General features: G+C 38.5%; 1 protein-coding gene across 6 annotated transcripts in view; it reads right to left on the bottom strand.

The window, feature by feature from the left end:
* TNPO1 (transportin 1) overlaps nucleotides 1-20,036 on the bottom strand; it is an 85,625-nt gene that overhangs the window by 23,786 nt on the left and 41,803 nt on the right. For 5 of the 6 annotated variants that reach the window (XR_005931532.1, XM_030003537.2, XM_030003536.2 and 2 more), the window contains exons 6-13: nucleotides 13,613-13,719; nucleotides 12,390-12,523; nucleotides 9,857-9,938; nucleotides 9,027-9,149; nucleotides 5,465-5,583; nucleotides 2,936-2,996; nucleotides 2,109-2,277; nucleotides 68-220 (exon numbers count right to left, since the gene is read on the bottom strand). Coding sequence is in view for 5 of the 6 variants with exons in the window: in XM_030003537.2 (XP_029859397.1) it covers nucleotides 68-220; nucleotides 2,109-2,277; nucleotides 2,936-2,996; nucleotides 5,465-5,583; nucleotides 9,027-9,149; nucleotides 9,857-9,938; nucleotides 12,390-12,523; nucleotides 13,613-13,719 (948 nt within the window). In the remaining variant the exon portion in view is untranslated. Of the gene's footprint in view, nucleotides 1-67; nucleotides 221-2,108; nucleotides 2,278-2,935; nucleotides 2,997-5,464; nucleotides 5,584-9,026; nucleotides 9,150-9,856; nucleotides 9,939-12,389; nucleotides 12,524-13,612; nucleotides 13,720-14,220; nucleotides 17,423-20,036 lie in introns of those variants that run through there. The other variant, XM_030003539.2, reaches the window with a different exon arrangement.

Raw genomic sequence — 20,036 nt, 5'->3', positions numbered from 1 at the left:
AGGAATCACAGACCTGCTTTAGAACCAATCAAAAAATTCAACAACCTTATACGCACTGTTGCCTTACCTTCAGCAATTGCTCCAAGAACAAGGATACCAGATTCTTTAACTACCCATTCGGGATGAAAGAGCAATTCCTTCAATAGGGGCAAGATGTGTGGCAGAAGTTCATCGCGAAATACATTGGCTAGGACATCTAGAGCAGCAGCAGAACATTTCCCTGAGGGGAATCAACAGCGTTAATCTCTGCTTATTATACAAGTAGTAGTTAGGCAATGTAATCCTCATCTTAACTTTGAGCTGCCAGTGGAGTCTCAGGGCATTTGGAGGAAAGATACTTCCATTTCATTACAATACATAGTGGTCCACTGTGCTCTGGTGCAAAGCCACAGCTGTTAGAAAGCCAGTTTTGCAGCACTTAAATAGCCACCAAAAGGACTTACGCACTGGGGATATCAAAACACTCACTGACAGGAGCCACACCATTATATTGCAACATTATACACATGACGTGATTTCAGGATGGCGTAACACTAAGGAAGAGGGAATGGCTGTGACATGAATGTAACATATTGGAGAAATGAAGGAGAAGTGGCCTAAAAATACTAGCATTTGATTCAAAAGAAAATGCTCAAACATGATCCATGTCTCAAAGTAAAAAAAGGCAAAATCATCCAACTCTAGAGACTGAAAGGACTTTGCTGGCCTCTGCTCTGAGCTTTTATACCTTACTTCTATTCTGTGATGCAACAATATCAAGACCTCAAAATTTGTTTGAAAGTTTTAATCCCATGTTTTTAGCAAACAAAAGCTCATAAAAGAAAAATCAGGAATAACTTCAAAACGTGTTTCAGAAATCCTTACTCTGTTTTTCTGCTGTGGTGTTGTCATTGTCCTGGTTTCAGCTGGGATAGAGTTAATTGTCTTCCTAGTAGCTGGTACAGTGCTATGTTTTTGAGTTTGGTATGAGAAGAATGTTGATAACACACTGATGTTTTCAGTTGTTGCTAAGTGATGTTTAGTCTAAAGTCAAGGATTTTTCAGCTTCTCATGCCCAGCCAGCAAGAAAGCTGGAGGGGCACAAGAAGTTGGGAGGGGACACAGCCAGGGCAGCTGACCCAAACTGGCCAGAGAGGTATTCCATACCATGTGATGTCATGTCCAGTATATAAACTGGAGGGAGTGGGGGGGATCACCGCTCAGGGACTAACTGGGCATCAATCAGCAGGTGGTAAGCAATTGCATTGTGCATCACTTGCATATTCCAATCCTTTTATTATTACTATTGTAATTTTATTAGTGTTACCATTATCATTATTAGTTTCTTCTTTTCTCTTCTATTAAACTGTTCTTATCTCAACCTACAAGTTTTACTTCTTTTCCTGATTTTCTCCCCCATCCCACTGGGTGGGGGGGAAGTGAATGAGCAGCTATGTGGTGCTTAGTTGCTGGCTGGGGTTAAACCACGACAAAGTCCTATCACCCATACACAGGCCATCAGAACTGTGGTTTCCTCACAGCTAACTCTTCTTTTCACAACTAAGGTACTGTATTCTGGTCAGAAGCAAATTCCTCACATAAAAAGAACTACCAGTAATGGCCGTCAGTAGTAGCATGATCACATGAAGGGAAAAAAAAAAAAAAAAAAAAAAGAACAAAATGAAAAACACAAACCAATTCTAGAGGCAAGACTGAAGTAGAAGAAAGCATTATTAAGCTTCCTCCAGCTCTCAATGTATAAGAGCTTTTTTTTTTAAACTGACGTTAAACAGGTGATACATTACAATTTTTATGTTGTAGAATTAAAATTCTAAGTCCAAAAGTGTTGTTGAATTGCATCCAGTAAATATTTTGAATATGACAGATCAAGCTACAAACAAGAAATAAGCTTACAGATGGCTAGCTTTTGCCAATACAGTTACATAGTCACAGTGTCACCTGAAAGACTCCCCCTTCACCCCATCCACCAATTATGTAAGCAGATAGTTCTTTTTGTATTCAAAAGCAAAGCCTCATTATTCCTATACACAAAGTCCTCTTTTTGCTGTGGTTCTTGTATTATGCAAGTAGCTCTATTTTAAAACATTTTACACATTACTTTGACATACTTAAATTCCAGTCGGAAATAGTATCATCATCATCAAGTTCATCGTCATCATCGTCATCATCTTCAATACCATCTTCGTCATGTTGCTGAGCCACCGTCCGTGAACGATGAAAACGAGGTCTTATGTCCTGTTCACTATCTGGAATAGCTTCATCTTCTTCAACATCCCCCTGCCATCAAAATGTTTTATCAGATAAACTAGTCCAACTATATTGCTCAAGGAAGTTAAAAATGTAGTTTTAGTTCAAGATTTTATAAGCATTTAAAAGATTCACATCCCACTTGTGCTGCCCAGCTAAGTAAAAACACCATTGTTCCTGCATTGTGCTGCTGCATTTACCAGAAAAACGACAGGAAGTTAGAAGCAGAAGAGGTAAGTGCATGCACAAAGTATCCTTCTTGTTAAGAAATTACCCTTGATGGGAAAGAAATAGAAAGAAGAAATAATAGAGAAATTCCAGTACACAGACATATTCTAAAATGTAGTGATGGAAAAAGCCGTGTATTCGATCTAGAAGGTGTTAGAACTAATTATGAACATTTTTCTGGGGCTGCATTGTTGCAGTAGTTCATAAGTAATAGTACGTGAGCTCTGCCTAAGTTGGGTAGGGGGGGACAGGGGAAAAACGGGAAAGCCTGCAGATTATTTTCCAACAAACATGGCAGCAGTCTCATTTAGCATTTGTAACAGCACACCTTGCCCTGGAAAGCTAATTCTCCACTGAACAGATGGTAGGCCAGGTCTGCCCATTCTGGTCTGAATCATTCTGATTTATAGGTCAGAAGCTAACCAGATATTCTTACAGAGTAAAAGAAATTGATGCTCACCTTCAACAGAATAATATCGATCTCTGAATATTTCATACCATTTACCAGCACAGGTATCAGCCTACAAAGAAATATTGATACATGTCAAAATAACACATAAAAAAGCAAGCCAGTTTTCAGTTACCTGGACCATAATTTTCATTGTAACCCTCACCACTCCACCCCCCAAAAAACCCCCAAACCTTAGCCTGATAACAAAAGCTAGTATCTAAACCAAGCCCCATGTCATAAGGTTCATCAATACTTTGTAATCTGAAAAAGTGTTAATTTCAAATTGCAAACTTTTAGCTAGAGGTAGCCAGATGGCACAACTGAGTTTTAAACTTTAAAAACCCTGATATTCTTCCATATGATGAATTATTCTGAAACACCTTTCAGAAATTAATTCTAAAGCTTTTCAGTTAAGCATTCAAACCCCCATAATATACATGATCAACAAGTTGGCTCTCACCAATAATTCTTGTCACTTTATTTACTTCTGGCTGAAGACTCTACCTCACTACTCTTAAAGATGGAAGTCTAACTATATTAAGTCCTCCTATCCTCTTGTGATTGCTTCAGTAAGACAAGTCCCCAACATTGCAGAGATCTTGCCTAATCTGTATTAGGAATTACTTCATTATTAAACTGGTTACGGCTATGGGACTCCAACTGTACAGATGTACAGCTAAAAAAATGTACTAAAGGAAAGAAGTCAAATACTTCACATAAAAACATTCTCCACAGAAAAAAAATATCCACAGGATATGTATTACAAGCCAAATCAAGCTAGTGAAGACCATAGACTGACCCAGCACCAATGACAGTCTCAGCCTCTCTATATTCTGCAGCTGAGTATTGTTTTTGAAGGTACCAGGCATACAATAATATTCACGCATTGCAATGGCACATTAACTTCTGAACTTTGAATGAAGGAATAGTAAATATACATATTATCACCAATTTATTGGCACTTCTGCAGCGTACTTCATGAAGTATGCAGGAGCTATGTATTTTATAAGAAAGCCTACAGTAGCAAAATGGAACAAGCTGTTAGTTACCACATGAACAGGTTTTTAGAAGACCTTGTCGCACTTTTAATTTAATATAAAAAATTGTAAGATTATCATGTATTGACAAATTTCTATAGCTCCCTAGTCAAACAGGACTCACCAATAAAGAAGCTGCTTTCAACAAACATGACATTGAAAGATCATTAGAGAAATGTTATGTTACTCTTATTTGTTTTTCTAAACATTTAAAAGTTTTTCTTTAAAAAATATTTAAAAAATTGAGTATGACACTGTTGTAGTGTCAATGTCCAGGTAGGCCAAGAGGTTTAGTGCTAGTAGTTAACTACTAGTTAACAACTACTGTGATTGTCAGTATAAACAAGATGTGTGTTGGGAAGGGGGTGGGTAGACTCAAGAGTTGTGCTATCAGTCTTCTGTCTTTTGAGCTACAAGAGTAGGAATTAAGTAAAACCATTTTTAAAACTTAAAATTTTTTTCTCATAGCATTGGTTCTCTTGTTTTCAACTCCTATTCCTCCACTACTGCAGTAGGTGCTTTAATCTCAATTCTCTACTTTTTAATTGCTTATGAAAACTAAAATTTTACTGATTTTTTTTGATTGCCTCACATCTATAATGCTTATTTTTGCTGAGAGCAATGCGTCTCTTCCATCTGTGGTTCTATTCTTCCACCCAAGGTCTTGAGAGAACTGCCCTAGTAATTTCAGAAACCCTCCATGCATATATAAAAACAAAGAGTATCCATTTACTGGGAACACTGCAGAATTCATTCCCTATTGCAAAAGACTTCCAATTAGTCTGGAAAAAAGTTACAAGCACTGTTACAGACATGCAGATGTTTACGTCTCAAACATGGATAATCATTCCCATTCAATTAAAGATCTACACTTCGAGGCATAGGGTAACTTCTGGAAACTTACAACAAATAGTTTTTGAAACTTAAAGTACTAGCAGGCTGCACAAGTATGAAGGAACACATTGTACATGCTTTTTTCAAGTTTAAATTGCAATAACAATCAATATAAAATTGATTCCTAAATCCAAGTGATGTCATGCTGTTTTGTTATGTTCTTTATAAAACGGGGAACCCTTTGTGTGACTTTGCACACAGAAGCATCACACACAGATGCTTACATCAGCAGTAGTCAAGACAACATGCTGATGGTACACCAGATATTACAGGTAATGTCATGTGGAGATGTTTGAGCTTAAGTGGATGTTAGCACATCTTTGCATCCATGTGAAGCTTAACAGCCTATTAAGTTTAAGGTAAAGCACCACAGTGACACGGTTTAGGTTGCTTCTGGAGATCACTGGGTCTGAAATCCTCAGAAGTCTTTTCAAAGAACTCTGTGCTACACCCATTTTTATTATACACAAGAACTAGCTACAGGAAAATTCTTCTAAGTAAACTGCAAGCTAGATACAGTCTCTATAAGAGTAACCAGGAACAAGTCAACTGAACTTTAAAGATGACTATTTCAAAATAAATAGGACTTGTAATTCTTAATACTTACTTAGTAAGATGCCGACATAATACATCTTTACAAATTGGCTGTTCAGCCAAAGTCAGCCAGAACTCACAAGCCTCCAAAGCCACATTTTCATCTTGGTCCTGGGTCCTTTGAAGCATGTACTACACAATATAAAAATAAATCACTTGTATAAGATAGAAGTTAAGTGTCCAGAAGAAGCTACCAACGTTGCAATATCTGTTCGTAAAACAGACTATGCTACCATAGCAATTTTGTCTCTTTGGGGCGAGGGGAAGAAACAAACATAAGAGAATACTTAAAGCTATCATGAGAATAAGCTAAGATACTTCTTTCTTAATGCTAGATGATTTGGATTATAAATTTCTTCATTGTTTAAGTGAGAACATTATTACCAAGAAACTGTGGAGACTCAAAATAAACAGCAGTTTCCCATGAATAGATTTTTTTATTTTTTACTCCCCCTTTGCACTTTTGAATAAAAAGATACAAATATACCCTTAATAAGATGGAAATACTTTTTATTTCCAGTACTATAAAAATGTTTTCCTTCCAAATCTTGATTACCTGACAGGATGTAATTATGTAGAACCCATAACGGGGGGGGGGGGGGTGGTCCTCACATTTTTCTAGCATGAATGGTAATTCAGACATTCAGTATCAAATCTTTTTAAGCTTGCTATTAAAATTTAATCTTTATTCAACCAAAAATAATCAAATAACCTGCATAAACAAAAAGCCTATGTAGACTACTACTACATCAGTTTCTTATACACAACTGCCAAAACAATTTAGGGAAGACTCTTGCAATTTCCAAAATAGTAATTTCTGCATTCTTCCATGCCAGCCCTTATTTCTGAAACAGTTGGTTCTCCCATTCATTTTAGAAAGTCTCATGGAAGTCCATGCAGCTACCTTTCCTCATACATGGATTTAGAGTAAAAGAAATCCCTTTTCAGTTGCTTCAGAATACCATTTAATTTTCAAAATTAAATAGAATGGGGAGACCTTTATTACCCTTATACATTTCAGGGATGCAAGACTTGCCATGAACAAAACCCCTTTCTACAGAACTGCACTAAGTTGCAAACAGAAATACTGCTCTGTTCCAAGTTGTCAACAGATTGAAGCTCAGAAAAGTTGAAAAATGTCCTACTCATGCAAGCAAGGCTTCCTTAATGCACCTTAACTTAAGACATTTGGCATTTTCCCCACAGGGCTTGAAAATCCACTATTTTGTTGTGGATTTGTTATTTGTCAGGAAGACAAAAACAGAATGACAAAAAGCAATCCGTTTGAAGATGCCCCTCAAACTGCTGTTTCCTCTTTAAGTATCTATCATAAGTATTATACTATATGTTCCATGAAGTTAGATAGCAGTAGATTGAAAAGGCATGTAAAATTGCCATACACACTGACCCTAGTAATAAAGCAAAATGGGAGAAAGGTATTTGAAGGCTTTTTTTTTTTTTTTTAATATTATCATGCCAAACTTAATATGTACTTTTAATGGTAAGCTGTACAGTTCTACTGACTTTAGGCAATGCAGGTAGTTGCTTTGTCACAATGAATTACAAAATAGCACAAGAAGATTATTCAGTACAGTTTGGTGTACTCTGTAGCATAAACAATGTTGTGTTAGTCTTGTTAAGTCAAACTATCAAGAAAAGAATAGTGGGATACACAAAGTATTAAGAAGAACACATCCTTTGAGCAGTAACAGACATGTCTATCTGAAGAAAGCAACAGGATGTACAAGTCAAGATTCCTACCAAGAAAGATCTTAGAAGCCACATGTTTGGATAAATAAGCTCTGTAAGCTTACGGGTGCAATCTAGTAATTGAAATATTAGGTTGGTCTACTCCTGGCATATCCTGTTATCAAGTTCTCAGACAAAAAAACCAAACCAAAACAAAACAAACGGAAAAAAGAAAAACATCTGCTTCTGCTCACCTGGAAGTGCATGCTCAAAAAACCCAATGAAATCCAAACTCAGCCATTCCTGTATGCTCCAGGGATTTGGCAAGAAAGTTTAAACCTGTCTGCTTCAAAGGCATGATGCCTGGCAAGACCTTCTTAGAATCACTACTGGATCATTAATATTCTTAACCACTTTAACAGTGATTCTCCATAAACATAAAGAACATCACATAAATACAAGTTTCTCTCTCTTAAGACTTTCTTCACTTAAGAGCAACCACCAGCAGTGGCATTAAGCCTGGAGGCATTAAAGCCTCAAAGGTGCAAAACCCGACTCATTTGAATGCCGAACAACAGTCAGTTCTGCAATATTACATTTGCAGATACCAGGATGTATACAGAACTGGGAAATCAGTAACAGTACACAGTAGTCCCAAAACTGGGGGGGGAGGGGTGAAGTGTAAACTTTGTTACAGAACACAAAATCACTACTACTGTCTTTTGTAGAGAGGAAGCCTAGTAATAGTTTTCCCAACAACAAAATACCAGATACAATAAGAATACTATCTTGGATCTTTTTCTGGTTGGTGACATCATTTCTACCTACAAAGTCCAGAAGTTCCATACTGATCTTAGGAGGGTGAAGAGCCAGAGAAGTTATCACTCCTTGGCAATATGATCTCAAAAGCTTTATTCTGCCTCAAAAAGAAGTATCTCTCAACCAACCAACCAGAAACCCACCACTAAGTACCAACAATCCTTGCTTGTCTTACATCATATGAGAACATGTCTGCCAAGACTGATGTCATGGAATTCCAGACAACATAGGAAGACTAGACAGCAGCCCAAGGCTGTCAAGGGTCACCTCAGTTTTATGCATCTCTAATGCCTGTGTATTAGGAGCAAAAAAACCTTAACACTTTCTTTGTGCTGTCTGGGTACTGTTCTTACGGAACTTGACACCGGGTTATGACCCACCTGTCCACATGAAATCTGCATAAGAAAGATTATGATCTTAGCTGTCTTTCCAGTCTGGCAAGTAGCATATGTAAACACTACCTAGAAACTGCCTGTACTTCCCAGAAATGTTGAAATTACAGCTCAGTTGAGCAGACAAAAAAACCAGAGCAGATTGGTCCTCTGGTAGATAAGTCTGCACTAACTTAGAATGCTAAAGGAACTATCAAATGACATTAACCTCTACAACTCAATGCAATGGGAGACAATGTTGTTAGTAGCTCAAAGAGCACCTCAGCTACATAAAATAACATGCCTTATCCTTGTTGTGGTCAACTCATCAGAAAAAAGTGACAGCTTCAATGTGTGAACTGTAGCAGTATCAGCACTAGCACTAGATTTTTAACATGATCTTCTCACTTGGGGTCAAGCAATGCCTTGCTGCTCCATAGTATAGCTGATTCTGGCCATTTCAGGATCAATTAACTTAATGAGGAATAAACAACTGCCATTTGCATTGCCTGTCAAACACAATGTCAAGTTGGCAATTAGCCAAGAAGGAAGTTTTTCAATCTCAGTCTTGAAGAAAAATGAAGAGTAGGCAAGTGCAAGAATAACATACATCTTCTGATAAATCCTTTATATTTGTTATTATTTCTGCAAGCCCAAACAGGTTTTTCACCATGCAATCTGGGAAATGAGACTCACCTCAACTATACTAATCATATGAGGAAGCAGGCGATCCATTCGAACTTCCAGCAACATTACCAGAGCACGGCAAACATTTTTGCGTACTTCAGGCTCTTCATCACCAGCCAGTGCAAAAAGGTTCTGTTGGAAGGTAGTACCAGTTGAAAGGCCTCAGTTCATCTAGTTCAACTTGCACTTAAATTGACATTACTGGCAAACTAAAGTATGCAAATATGTACTTCTATACTCTCCCACCCCACACATCCAAATACCATTTTATTTCTTAAAGACATACGGTTTAGCAAATTAACTCTTCAGACTCTCAATGTGTGTTGTACACATAACCAAAATGTTGCGTAATATTGCACAAGAACAGTATTTCTTGGATTTTTTTTTCTCCTAAACATGAATGAAGTTTTGAAGCCAGAAAACTCCATCAGTACATAACAGCAGCAAATCAATACCACCCTTCTAATCCATGTTCAGTAGCAGTATTCGGAGAGACCCAGACAGACTCAGTGACGTGATGATCCTTGTACTGCATTTTCCATCACAAGTGACAGGCTACTGCCATTACTTTTACACCTTTACGCAACAAGAGTTTCCTCTACTTCTGAAGTGGAAGCATCTTTCAAAATACTATTTCTTGGGCTTGGAGAGTGCTTAGACTAATAAACTGTAAGCACAAGCATACAGAATGAACTTCAATCCATGGGGACTGAAGCTAAGAACAGGCAATCAGAAATGGGGAGTTTGGGGGTACAGCTGCTTGTAAAACATAATTCAAAACTATTGATAAATCAGATATGTAATTTTACTCAACCGCCCAACCAAGAATGCACACCCACCTCAATGAAAGAATCTATGTGCAACATAAGAGCTTGAGTTCTGCTGATGATAAATTGATTGACACATGCAACAGCATGAGACCTACAAATGGAACAGTTAAAATATACATTTTTCATGAGTTGAAAACATTTTCTAAACTGTACATAGGCATCAAAAACATTAGGAAGCAATTTACATTATCCAAACATGATGTAGAGGCAAGAGGGAACAAATCTGCACATCTATAGTACTACCAAGCAAAACTACTAACCCACATTTAACTACCACCTTATACTCTGATATATCTAACAAATATTTAAAAATAAAGTATTCAGTAAATAAAAACCAAAGAAGGATGACTACATCTAGCATATTTGTTCTGAACAGTATGTAAGGATGTTCTTTTTCAGTATATTACAATTATTGATCTTCTCAGATACTAAACAATTGCAAACATGTCAACATGAATAAATTTTAGCATGCCCTGATTAATTTTTATGTATCCAACTGCCTTAGCAATATTTTTAGTATTTAGTGAGACCACTATGTGTCAACAATATAGCTGCAGCTTAGAATAAACACACACTTGTAGTAGGATACATACCGAAACACTTGCGGTAGAAACATACTAAAAAATTAAGCATTGGTTCTTCTATTCCATTTCATGCAAAGCCATTACTTACAGGGCTTTTTCAGTCTCAGAGATACAAAAGTCAAATTCCATAATTAAAGGCACAGGGCAAAACTACCTGTAAAAGCCTCTGAAGATCCATTAAAGTATTTTTACTAACGTAACTCCAAACTTCTATTCAGTTCAGACGTTTCTGGGAAGACTCTCTCATAAAACGTTGTTCAAAAGTTGTCCCTTGACAGATTTAAACATGAAGTATTTTACTGACACTACTAAGAGTTTTCATACTTCAGCACTATGTACTGAAACCAGGCTGTGGGTCAGCAAGTGGCCTGCTTTAAACTTGAAACTGGTTTAACAGTCTCAAAGCCATAAACATTACAACATAGGAAAAAAGTGAAAGACTGTAAATGTGGCAAGGAAAAAGCATGTTTTTCTCCACCTCTCCCAGCTCCAGAGAAGTATTGTTTATCTTTCCACAAGAGCAAGTTCACGTTTTGTTACATATTTTTCTTAGTGTGCATCTATTTCAGGTGAGTTTCTAAATCTTACTGGAATCCTTGAAATACTTGAATCCTATCATGATATATACAAAGTTATACTCTTCCTCTTGGTCTTCACCATCTACTGTTGCTGGCAATAAAGAATTGCCACCACCAAGTTGTAGTATCTTTCAATACAATTTTCAAACAGGAGTTAAAGAACGCATTTCACAGAATCACAGAGAATCACAAAATTCTTGAAGATGGAAGGCACTTCTGGCGGTCATCTGGTCCAACCCCTCTGCCAAGCAGGGCCACCTGCAGCAAATTGCCTAGCACCATATCCAGATGGCTTTTGAATATCTCCAAGGATGGAGACTCCACCATCTCTGTGGGCAACCTGTGCCGGTGCTTGGTCACCCTCACAGTAAAAAAGTGTTTCCTGATGTTCAGAGGGAACCTTCTGTGTTTCTGTTTGTGCCCATTGCCTCTGGTCCTGTCACTGGGGACCACTGGAAAGAGCCTGGCCATGTCTTTTTTGCTCCCTCTCTTCAGGTATTTACATACGTTGATGAGCTCCCCCAGTCCCAGCTCTCTCAGCCTTTCCTTGTAGGAGGGATGCTCCAGTCCCTTCATCATCTTCATGACCATTTGCTGGACTCTCTCCAGTATGTACGTGTCTCTTTTGCACTGGACAGCCCAGAACTGGACACTGTACTCCAGGTGTGGGCTCACCTGGAAGAGGAGGGGAAGGATCACCTCCCTTAACCAGCTGGCAACACACCAGCCCAGCATACCATTAGCCTTCTTTGTGGCTGGGGCACACTGTTGGCTCATTTCCGGGTAAAAGCTACTCTTCTTTGTAATGAATATTAGCAATAACAATTTAATTCTGGAATTTTTCTTCTATCCTATACTTCTGTTACTTTGGAGATAGCAATTCAGTTTTACAGTGAAAAGATGATGAACCCATTTAAATTGATTCAGCTGAAGGATAAAGAGCTTTCTAAGTTTTGGTGCTGTTAAAGCAGAAAAAAAAAATTCCACAAGAACTCAGAAACTATTGTCAGCAAAAGAATTTTGAGTCTTCCATTCCTCAAGTCATTACAAAATGAATGCAAAATTATTCTTTCTAATCAGAATATTAAGTTCTAACTACAGCATCGAGTTTTTCACAGTAATATGCAAAAAATTAAACAGTTTGATTTTCAACATCATAGGCTGATTGTACGTTTGGAAGATGTAAAAAGAGGTGAGATTGTTGTATTAACTAAGCAGATAAACATGTAAATTACTGATGCATGGAGTCTCTGTGGATGCCTGCAGGATTGTTTAATAAAAAAAACTAGGCATGTTTTAAACAGATCTACAAAATAGCAACTTTGCTGCTCATGTAAATAAAATTTTAACAGGTAAATGTAGTACAACACCTAAACCTACCTTATTTTTGGACTGCTGTGCTTGAAGAACTGCAAGAACTTAGGTATCATGATATTGAGTGGTCGGTCCAATACATCACTATCTAAAATTTCAGCAGAATCTTCACATATCTTCTGTAGAGCACCAAAAGCACCCTGTTTAAAAAAAAAACACAAAACAAAACCAAAAAAACCCCTCTTCTTCCACATTCTGAAGAAAGCAAAATTTCAGGTTTTGTACAGAACAGGTAATTTCAGCACAACATAGTAAATGTAGCTAGTTAACACAGTTAACACAGCTAACTAAATATGGAGTTAAATTGAAACATCCTTAAAGACTTTTTATTTAAGCACTTTACACCAGCATCTGTAAGCTCTCAAGCTGGGAGTCAGTAATGGATAAGTGGTAATTTTAATTTTAGCATTCAATGCTCATCTATGCAATCATATTTTTAAAAATGCTTAAAAGCTAGTTCTTACTTGAGAAATAAAAGTCCAGGTGCAGAAGTATCCAATTTAATTACATACCTAATTGCGTTTCCTTTCAAGGTTTGTTATGGGCCAAAACAGAACTCTGGATATGATGGTCAATTTGAGTTTCATTTTCAAGTGTTTTCTTTTTCTTGAGAAAGAGGCACTAAACCAGTACATAACAGCATGGCATCTTGGACCATTATACTTGCTCTGAGGATTATTTTATACAAAATGCTTCACACAATTTCATGAAGACAGTATCAAGTAATTAAAATTGTCTAATCACAGATTTTTATTTTCTCAAATCAGACAAGGCTTTTTTTGTCCTCATAGATCAAAACAGTTAAGTTGGTATTTATTTTCTTTCATACACACTGAACAAAACAGTTTGTTTCACCCTGAAATACCAATGACAGATTGCTTTTCTAGATTAAGTCACCATAAGAATGACCAATACTTTTAAGAGAAAATTCAGGGTCAACTCGATGATGCCTAAAAGATTAGGCATCACAGAGTGGTAACTTCTGGACACTTCTCAGCTGAGATGCTACAACTACCCATCTGCACTCTTATTCTACTTTTATGCAAAGAAAACAAATTTGTTTGAATGAACCGTAAGAACATGGAATGCAGGCAGAAGTATCAAATTTGAGCCACTGTTCTCTGAGGAGAATATATGTGCATGTATACATACACTATATAGCATCTATGAAGAGAGAAAAAATAATCAGATTCAGAGAATAATCTTCTATCTTCTACAAGTCTCCCTACCTCACAAGTATTGTAATCTTCAGAATCCAACAGGCTGCAAAGCTTTGGTAAGAGTTCAGGCCAATTCTGTAATTCCCCTTTTGAGGCAATGGTTGTTATCAGAATGCCTAAAGGAATCAGAAGGATGAAGGAAATGAGATCTCACATACCTGTACATGTTGCATACCGATTTTTGTCATTTTTCTCCTCTCAAAGATCTAACGAGTTAAGAAACTTCTTGTTTTGTTAAGAACTGACAAGCATAAAAAGAGGAAGTACATTTAATTACAAATGGTATTTGAAGGGCTTTGAAATGCAAAGGTGGGTTGTTCCTTCCTGCTACCATGAAGGGCTCAGATGTGAGAAATCAAGCACAAAGTAATTCCAGTTAATGAAATAATCATGCCCAAACATTGCAGGACAACTTTGGCTCTAAGTTTACTAAACACTATACAAATCTTGACCTCCAGTAAACACAGAGTCTCCATCTCAAGTCATCTCTTCTTTATTATGATACAAAAGCATAGATGTGGGAATCTGTCATTCAATAAACGAAGTGGTTACGTGTTCACAACTTTACTGTGTTTACACAAAACATTAAGGACACATTCTAAGACTGAGATACCTACTAAGAGCTTACACACTATGGCAGGTCATCCAGTGATCAGCTGTAGGGGTTGGCTGATTGAGATGCAGCAAACAGATAGGTCAGCCCAAAGAGTCACTAATTCTGTTTCCAGCACATACAGAAATCCCAGGAAAAACTAATTAGGTGACAGGAACAGGGAAGGCTGCTTATAAACTAGGACTGACTTTGTATGAGTCCATTTTGCCTCAAGACAAAATGAAACAGGTAGCATAACCCATTATGCTACTGACAGTTACTTCTAATGAGTATGAACACAGAAGAACTTGATAACTACTACAACTAGTAATCTCCGAGTGATGAAAAAAGCTTTCCTAAGCTTTTTCATTGAGCTAATCACAATATATTATTTTTCTTTGGAATAAAATGTTGAAATTCTTGTTAAATATACAAGAATACAGGACAACATTACAGAGCAAAGGACATTCTGGACAAGACACACAGTAACTAAAAGATATTTTGCATCATGTTTCTTTTGATGCAATAGGCTGGAGAACCCACAAAGACAAAGGGCAAAAATGAAGACAGAGATAAAACACAATTTTACAGCTCCAGAAGTAGTTTGTATCCAGTTCTCTTCATAACTGCAACTGAATAGAAAAGATTCCCAAAAGCCTACGGAGATCTATGGAGTCTTAAAGACTGCATTTCTCCTGAATATTATGGTCCTGCAAAGAATATCAGATACATTAATAGAAAATACTTGTTTTACTGTTGCTGAATCTTAATGATCCACCTTTTTTTTTTTTTAAATTAAACTGAATTTCACAAAAAGAACAAAATAAATTAATTTTCTTGTCTCCTAGTCAAAGTACTTAAACTGCAAAATTGTCTCCCTAACTTAGATCTGGCATGGGTTTATTTATAGACTTAACACAGGTTCAGAAACAAACATAAGAATGAAATTCCTGGAACTCCTCTGCACTCACATGTGACAGAAGTTATATTATAAGCCTCAAACGGGTAGGTAGTTTTGGAAAAGAGTTGGTTGAAGATCTTTTCAAGGTCCTAGAAGTGGTTTCAGAGGATGAGAAATGGTCTGACTATACTTGTAATATGTGCAAGCTTTCACAGCTGAAGGAAAGACTATTTGAAAACTACTTTAAGTGTTCTTCCAAAAGGCTTATCCCAGACAGCAACAGGTTAACCTAGGAAATACTTCCAGATGCATAGGCAAGAAGTGACCTGAGGCCACTGCCCCTTGCAACAGAGATGTATGCAGTTCAGACCATACACTTCATTATGAACTTTGCGTACAGGTCTGCGGAGAAGCCATTTAACACTGTGCTAGTGTTTTTGAAATGATAAAGAGACACTTTGGTGGGGAGGAAAAAAAAACAAACATAAAAAAGAGTAGTATTAGACTATCAAGAGTATCAAGAGAGGCAACAGCTATAGCATTTGAAGCTTTGCAAAAGGTTTTAATAACAATGAGGAAAGAGCCACACAAAATTAAGATTTAGGCACTTATGTTCACGTTAAAAGGAATCTTCATGGGCTTATAATGAGCTTCATCTTCTTTCAAATGTGAAATTTTTACCACCCACCTGCTGCTTTATTTGGCCAGCACGAAACAGAAGACACCAGAGATTAGCCTTTGTGGCTTTCTCTGCAACACTTCAGACATAGAAACACGGACATCAGAAGAATAATCAAAGTAAATAAATAATCAATTTAGTAGCTTTCAGCATTTTGACAGGTTTGGGCTAGAGCTGACAGTTAAAACAAGCCCTTCTGATTAACATAGTAAGCTGCAAGGTTAGAAATCTGAAACTGGAAGTCTTTATAAAGACGGTCTTCTATTTGTAATGAACTTCAAAACAGTATTACAGAATCTGTTGATATTTCACTTGACAAATGTGAAATCTAATGAATATAGCAGCTGGGCTAATTGAACAGTAAACATGAGAGAACAAACTCTAGAGGGATGGCAGAAATTGTTAAAAACATAAGCGTAACTGTCATGACAGCATCTTTTATATCACTGTTTCAATTACATGCAACCCCAGTTTACAGCATCAATTCTACAATAAAAAAATTGAAGATAAAGAAGCAGCAGCTATGCTTCAGTACTTTCATGCCACTAACAGGACAAGGGGAAAGTTGGTGGTGTTTTGCCTCTGTTGCTCCTCAAGCTGATTTCTGAACTCCTTAATTCTAAAAAGCTGAATTTTGTAACAAAATTCCCCTTCATAGGGCAATCACTAGCTTTCACTTTCCTTCTGCAGGGAAGCTCTCCAGTCCCACCACTACTCTTAAACACTCAAACTATTTCCCTGCTTGCTTTTAAGCAGGAGCTGCACTAAGGTCCTACCTAGACTAGAGTCCCCAGAAAGTTTTAAGAACAGTTACAGACACTTCCTAAATAGATCCATTTATTCCTGGTAAGTTTGTGGGTCCTCAACACATGCAGCTGTCTTTTTTGAGCTTCAATCCTTATTTCAACATTAGCATATGGGGTTTTAAAACCAATACTACACAGCACAGAGAAGTACCACTGTTACTCATTTGGGATTAAAATAGGGAAAAGCTAAGTAAGGATACAATGATGTGTAGTTACCATTTGGTCTCAAGTCACAGTTCTAAAATCAACTCTATTGCCATGCTTATTCTCCTCAGTGAGGTGACTTCTGAGGATGGGATTAATCAGCTTGCCTCCATCTTGGCCAAAAGGTATCAGCATTTGTCTGGTTAGCACTAGATGCTAGAGACCACAAAGGAGAGTGACCGCTGCATCAAATCTCTGATGCTGTTTTGATGTACTTGCTCATCTTCCTCTCAGAATTCCTGAGATCTTATTTGCATTTGGCTCACTTGATAATGCTTGAACTGCAAAAACCTGTATGCATCTCAAAGAGCAGCTCTAACTAGCATGTGCCCACTCATATGCTAACAAGGCAGCCTAGGTAGGTAGTAATATATTTACACCTAGCTAGTACCAAGAGACCAGTGGGTACCAGACCAACCTCACTATTAAGACAGAAGGCTACAAGGATCTAACATTTAATTACTTCAAACAGCAGGGTGCAAAGCATGCACAAAATAGCAACTCTTTTGCAAGCACACAATTCATCAGTTGCTACTCATCTTCAGAATTCATACATGCTTGAATAATCCCTGCAAGGATCACTTAAAGCTGAAGAATAACTGAGCTACTAATCCACAAACATTTCGTAGAAGGAGAAGTCAAAGAATAACTGCTTGAAAACAAACAACTCCCCCATCCCCCCCAAAAAAACACCCCACAAACCATCACCACCAAACTACCCTAAGACAGCAATCCAAATGGAGCTGGAATATATTCTTTAGTCAGCTCCACTATACTCCACTGACAACTCCTATGAACAAACAAGCAAGCGTAACTCTTACAACCCAAAATTGCAAAAGTACCTGCCACTCAAAGACTTGTTTCTACTGTCATTAAGAAAATGGGACATTAGCAAAATTCATAGTAGAGCAGCTTCACAAGTGACAAGACAACAGGAAAAAGCTAAGAGATGAGCATTTTTCTCTAGTCCATAGCCCATAACCCAGATGTCTGGAGATGGAATCCTATAGAAAAAGCAAACGATTCTAAAGGAGCAGTAACTGGTAGATTTTTATAAGAGGAGTCAGCTGATACAAGCTGACTTTCTTTCTACATGTCACCCAGCCCCATTTTCTCTACTGTACTCAAATATATATTTATTTTATTTTTTTTTCTGTTTTTTTGAGCGGACAAGGAAAATTACTACAATGATTGTAGTAATTGGAGGAAATCATATTCTCAAAGAGCAGACAGAAAAGCAACTTCACCTAGAAATAAGTAAAAATAATGCAAATATGCATATTTTATGGAAGAGGTGTACTAAAACAAAGTATCTACGAAATCAGAAAACTATGTCACCAAAAAAATCTTCTCGTTGCAACTAGATGATCTTTAAATGTCCCTTCCAACTCAAAACATTCTATGATTCTATGATGTTCCGTACACCTGTCCTGGGTTCAGCTGGGATAGAGTTAATTTTTACAGGAACCTGGGAGGTGGGGGGGCATAGCCGGGGCAGCTGACCTGAACTAGCCAAGGAGCTATTCCATACCATGTGACATCATGCTCAGTATATACATGGGGAGTGGGCCGGGGGGAGGGTGCTCCTGCTCTCGACTTTCGGTTGGGGAAGTGGCGGAGCGTCGGGTCCCGGGTGGTGAGCAGTTGCACTGTGCATCACTCTTTTCTGTATACTCTTTCATTAGTACCGTCGTTGTTGTAATTTTTTTTGCGTTGTCCCAGTAAACTGCCCTTATCCCAACCCTCGAGGTTCCAGGTTTTTTTTCTTTTCTCTCCTCCGTCTCCCCCCTATCCCACCGGAGGGGGCGGGAGGAGTGAGCGAGCGGCTGCGTGGTCCTTTGTTACCGGCTGGGCTGAAACCACGACAGTCCTTTTTGGCGCCCAACGTGGGGCACGAAGGGTTGAGATAACGACAGATCTGGCCAGAGCGTGTTGAAACAAATTTGTCATACGCATTCCTTATATTAGATAAATAGATGTTAGTCACAATGTTGATTAATTTGTTTACATGGTGGCGTTTTGTAAGTCCTTATATGCTCTATGTATTGCCTGTAGTTACGTTTCTCACCTCTGGGAGAGTGATTGGGATTATCATTTTGCTGTACTGGGCAATGTCGACTTGTGAAATGATTACATCACTGGTCATGAGATTAAGCTGGTATCTGTATGAGGCAGTGATATCATTTCCATACTTTGGGCACCTTCTATCGGATTTTATTGGTAGTTACAGCCAATCCATGGGGGAGTTAGGGGGCGATAATTCCCCCCGTCCGTTCGCCTCCCTTTTCTCCTTCCGACTAATTACAACAGCTTTTGAGAACTTTGAATATCCTTGGGATGCACAAGCCAGTGTGCTGTTAGTGCTATGCCTCCTGAATATGTTTCAGGTCTTGTTTAGGGCTACAAAAAGGCTCTTTAAGAGTACCACCCAGAGATCTGCCCCAAAGCTGGATATTCATGGGTGGCATGGCATGTGGGAGGATATGGGCAGGTATCTAGAGAACTTCTCACCCCCAGTGGCTTGGAAGTTCACTCCTGAACAACTACAGAACCCTCATGAAGTGGTAGAATATTTGAAAGAAAAATGCTGTGGCTATTCCAAAGACGTACAACTCGCTGCACTGTGCTGGGCCCTGGCCAGTATCTACCAAACACTGCTTGATATTAGGCAGCACCCTCAGGGAGAAAAGGGGGAAAAGATGGAAAACAGGACAGCAGGCACCGTGGCTACCCCTACCCCGGCAACAGGCACCGTGGCTACCCCTACCCCGGCAACAGGCAGCGCGGCTACCCCAACCCCGGCAACAGGCACCGTGGCTACCCCTACCCCGGCAACAGGCAGCGCGGCTACCCCAACCCCAGTGACAGATACTGCAGCTAAACCAGAGAACCAACCTGTGCCAGTATCAGTCGCCCCTGTACAGAAAAAGAAACACACAAAGAAATCAGTTCGCTCAGTGAGAGATGAAGATGAACCAGGGTCATCACGAGAACAGGAGGAAGAGGCAGAACCTGAAATAATCACCCGATCTCTATCCCTGAGTGAGTTGCGTGACATGCGAAAAGATTTTAGCCGCCACCCAGGTGAGCACATTGTTACCTGGCTGCTCCGATGCTGGGATAATGGGGCTAGTAGTGTGGAATTAGAGGGTAAGGAAGCCAAGCAGTTGGGATCTCTGTCTAGGGAAGGGGGCATCGACAAGGCGATTGGGAGAAAAACACAAGTCCTCAGCCTCTGGAGGCGACTTCTG

The sequence above is a fragment of the Aquila chrysaetos genome, chromosome Z, assembly GCF_900496995.4.
Source record: "Aquila chrysaetos chrysaetos chromosome Z, bAquChr1.4, whole genome shotgun sequence".
NCBI lineage: Eukaryota > Metazoa > Chordata > Aves > Accipitriformes > Accipitridae > Aquila > Aquila chrysaetos.
The sequence above is the reverse complement of the archived record's forward strand: the minus strand, read 5'-3'. Positions and strand labels throughout refer to the sequence as shown.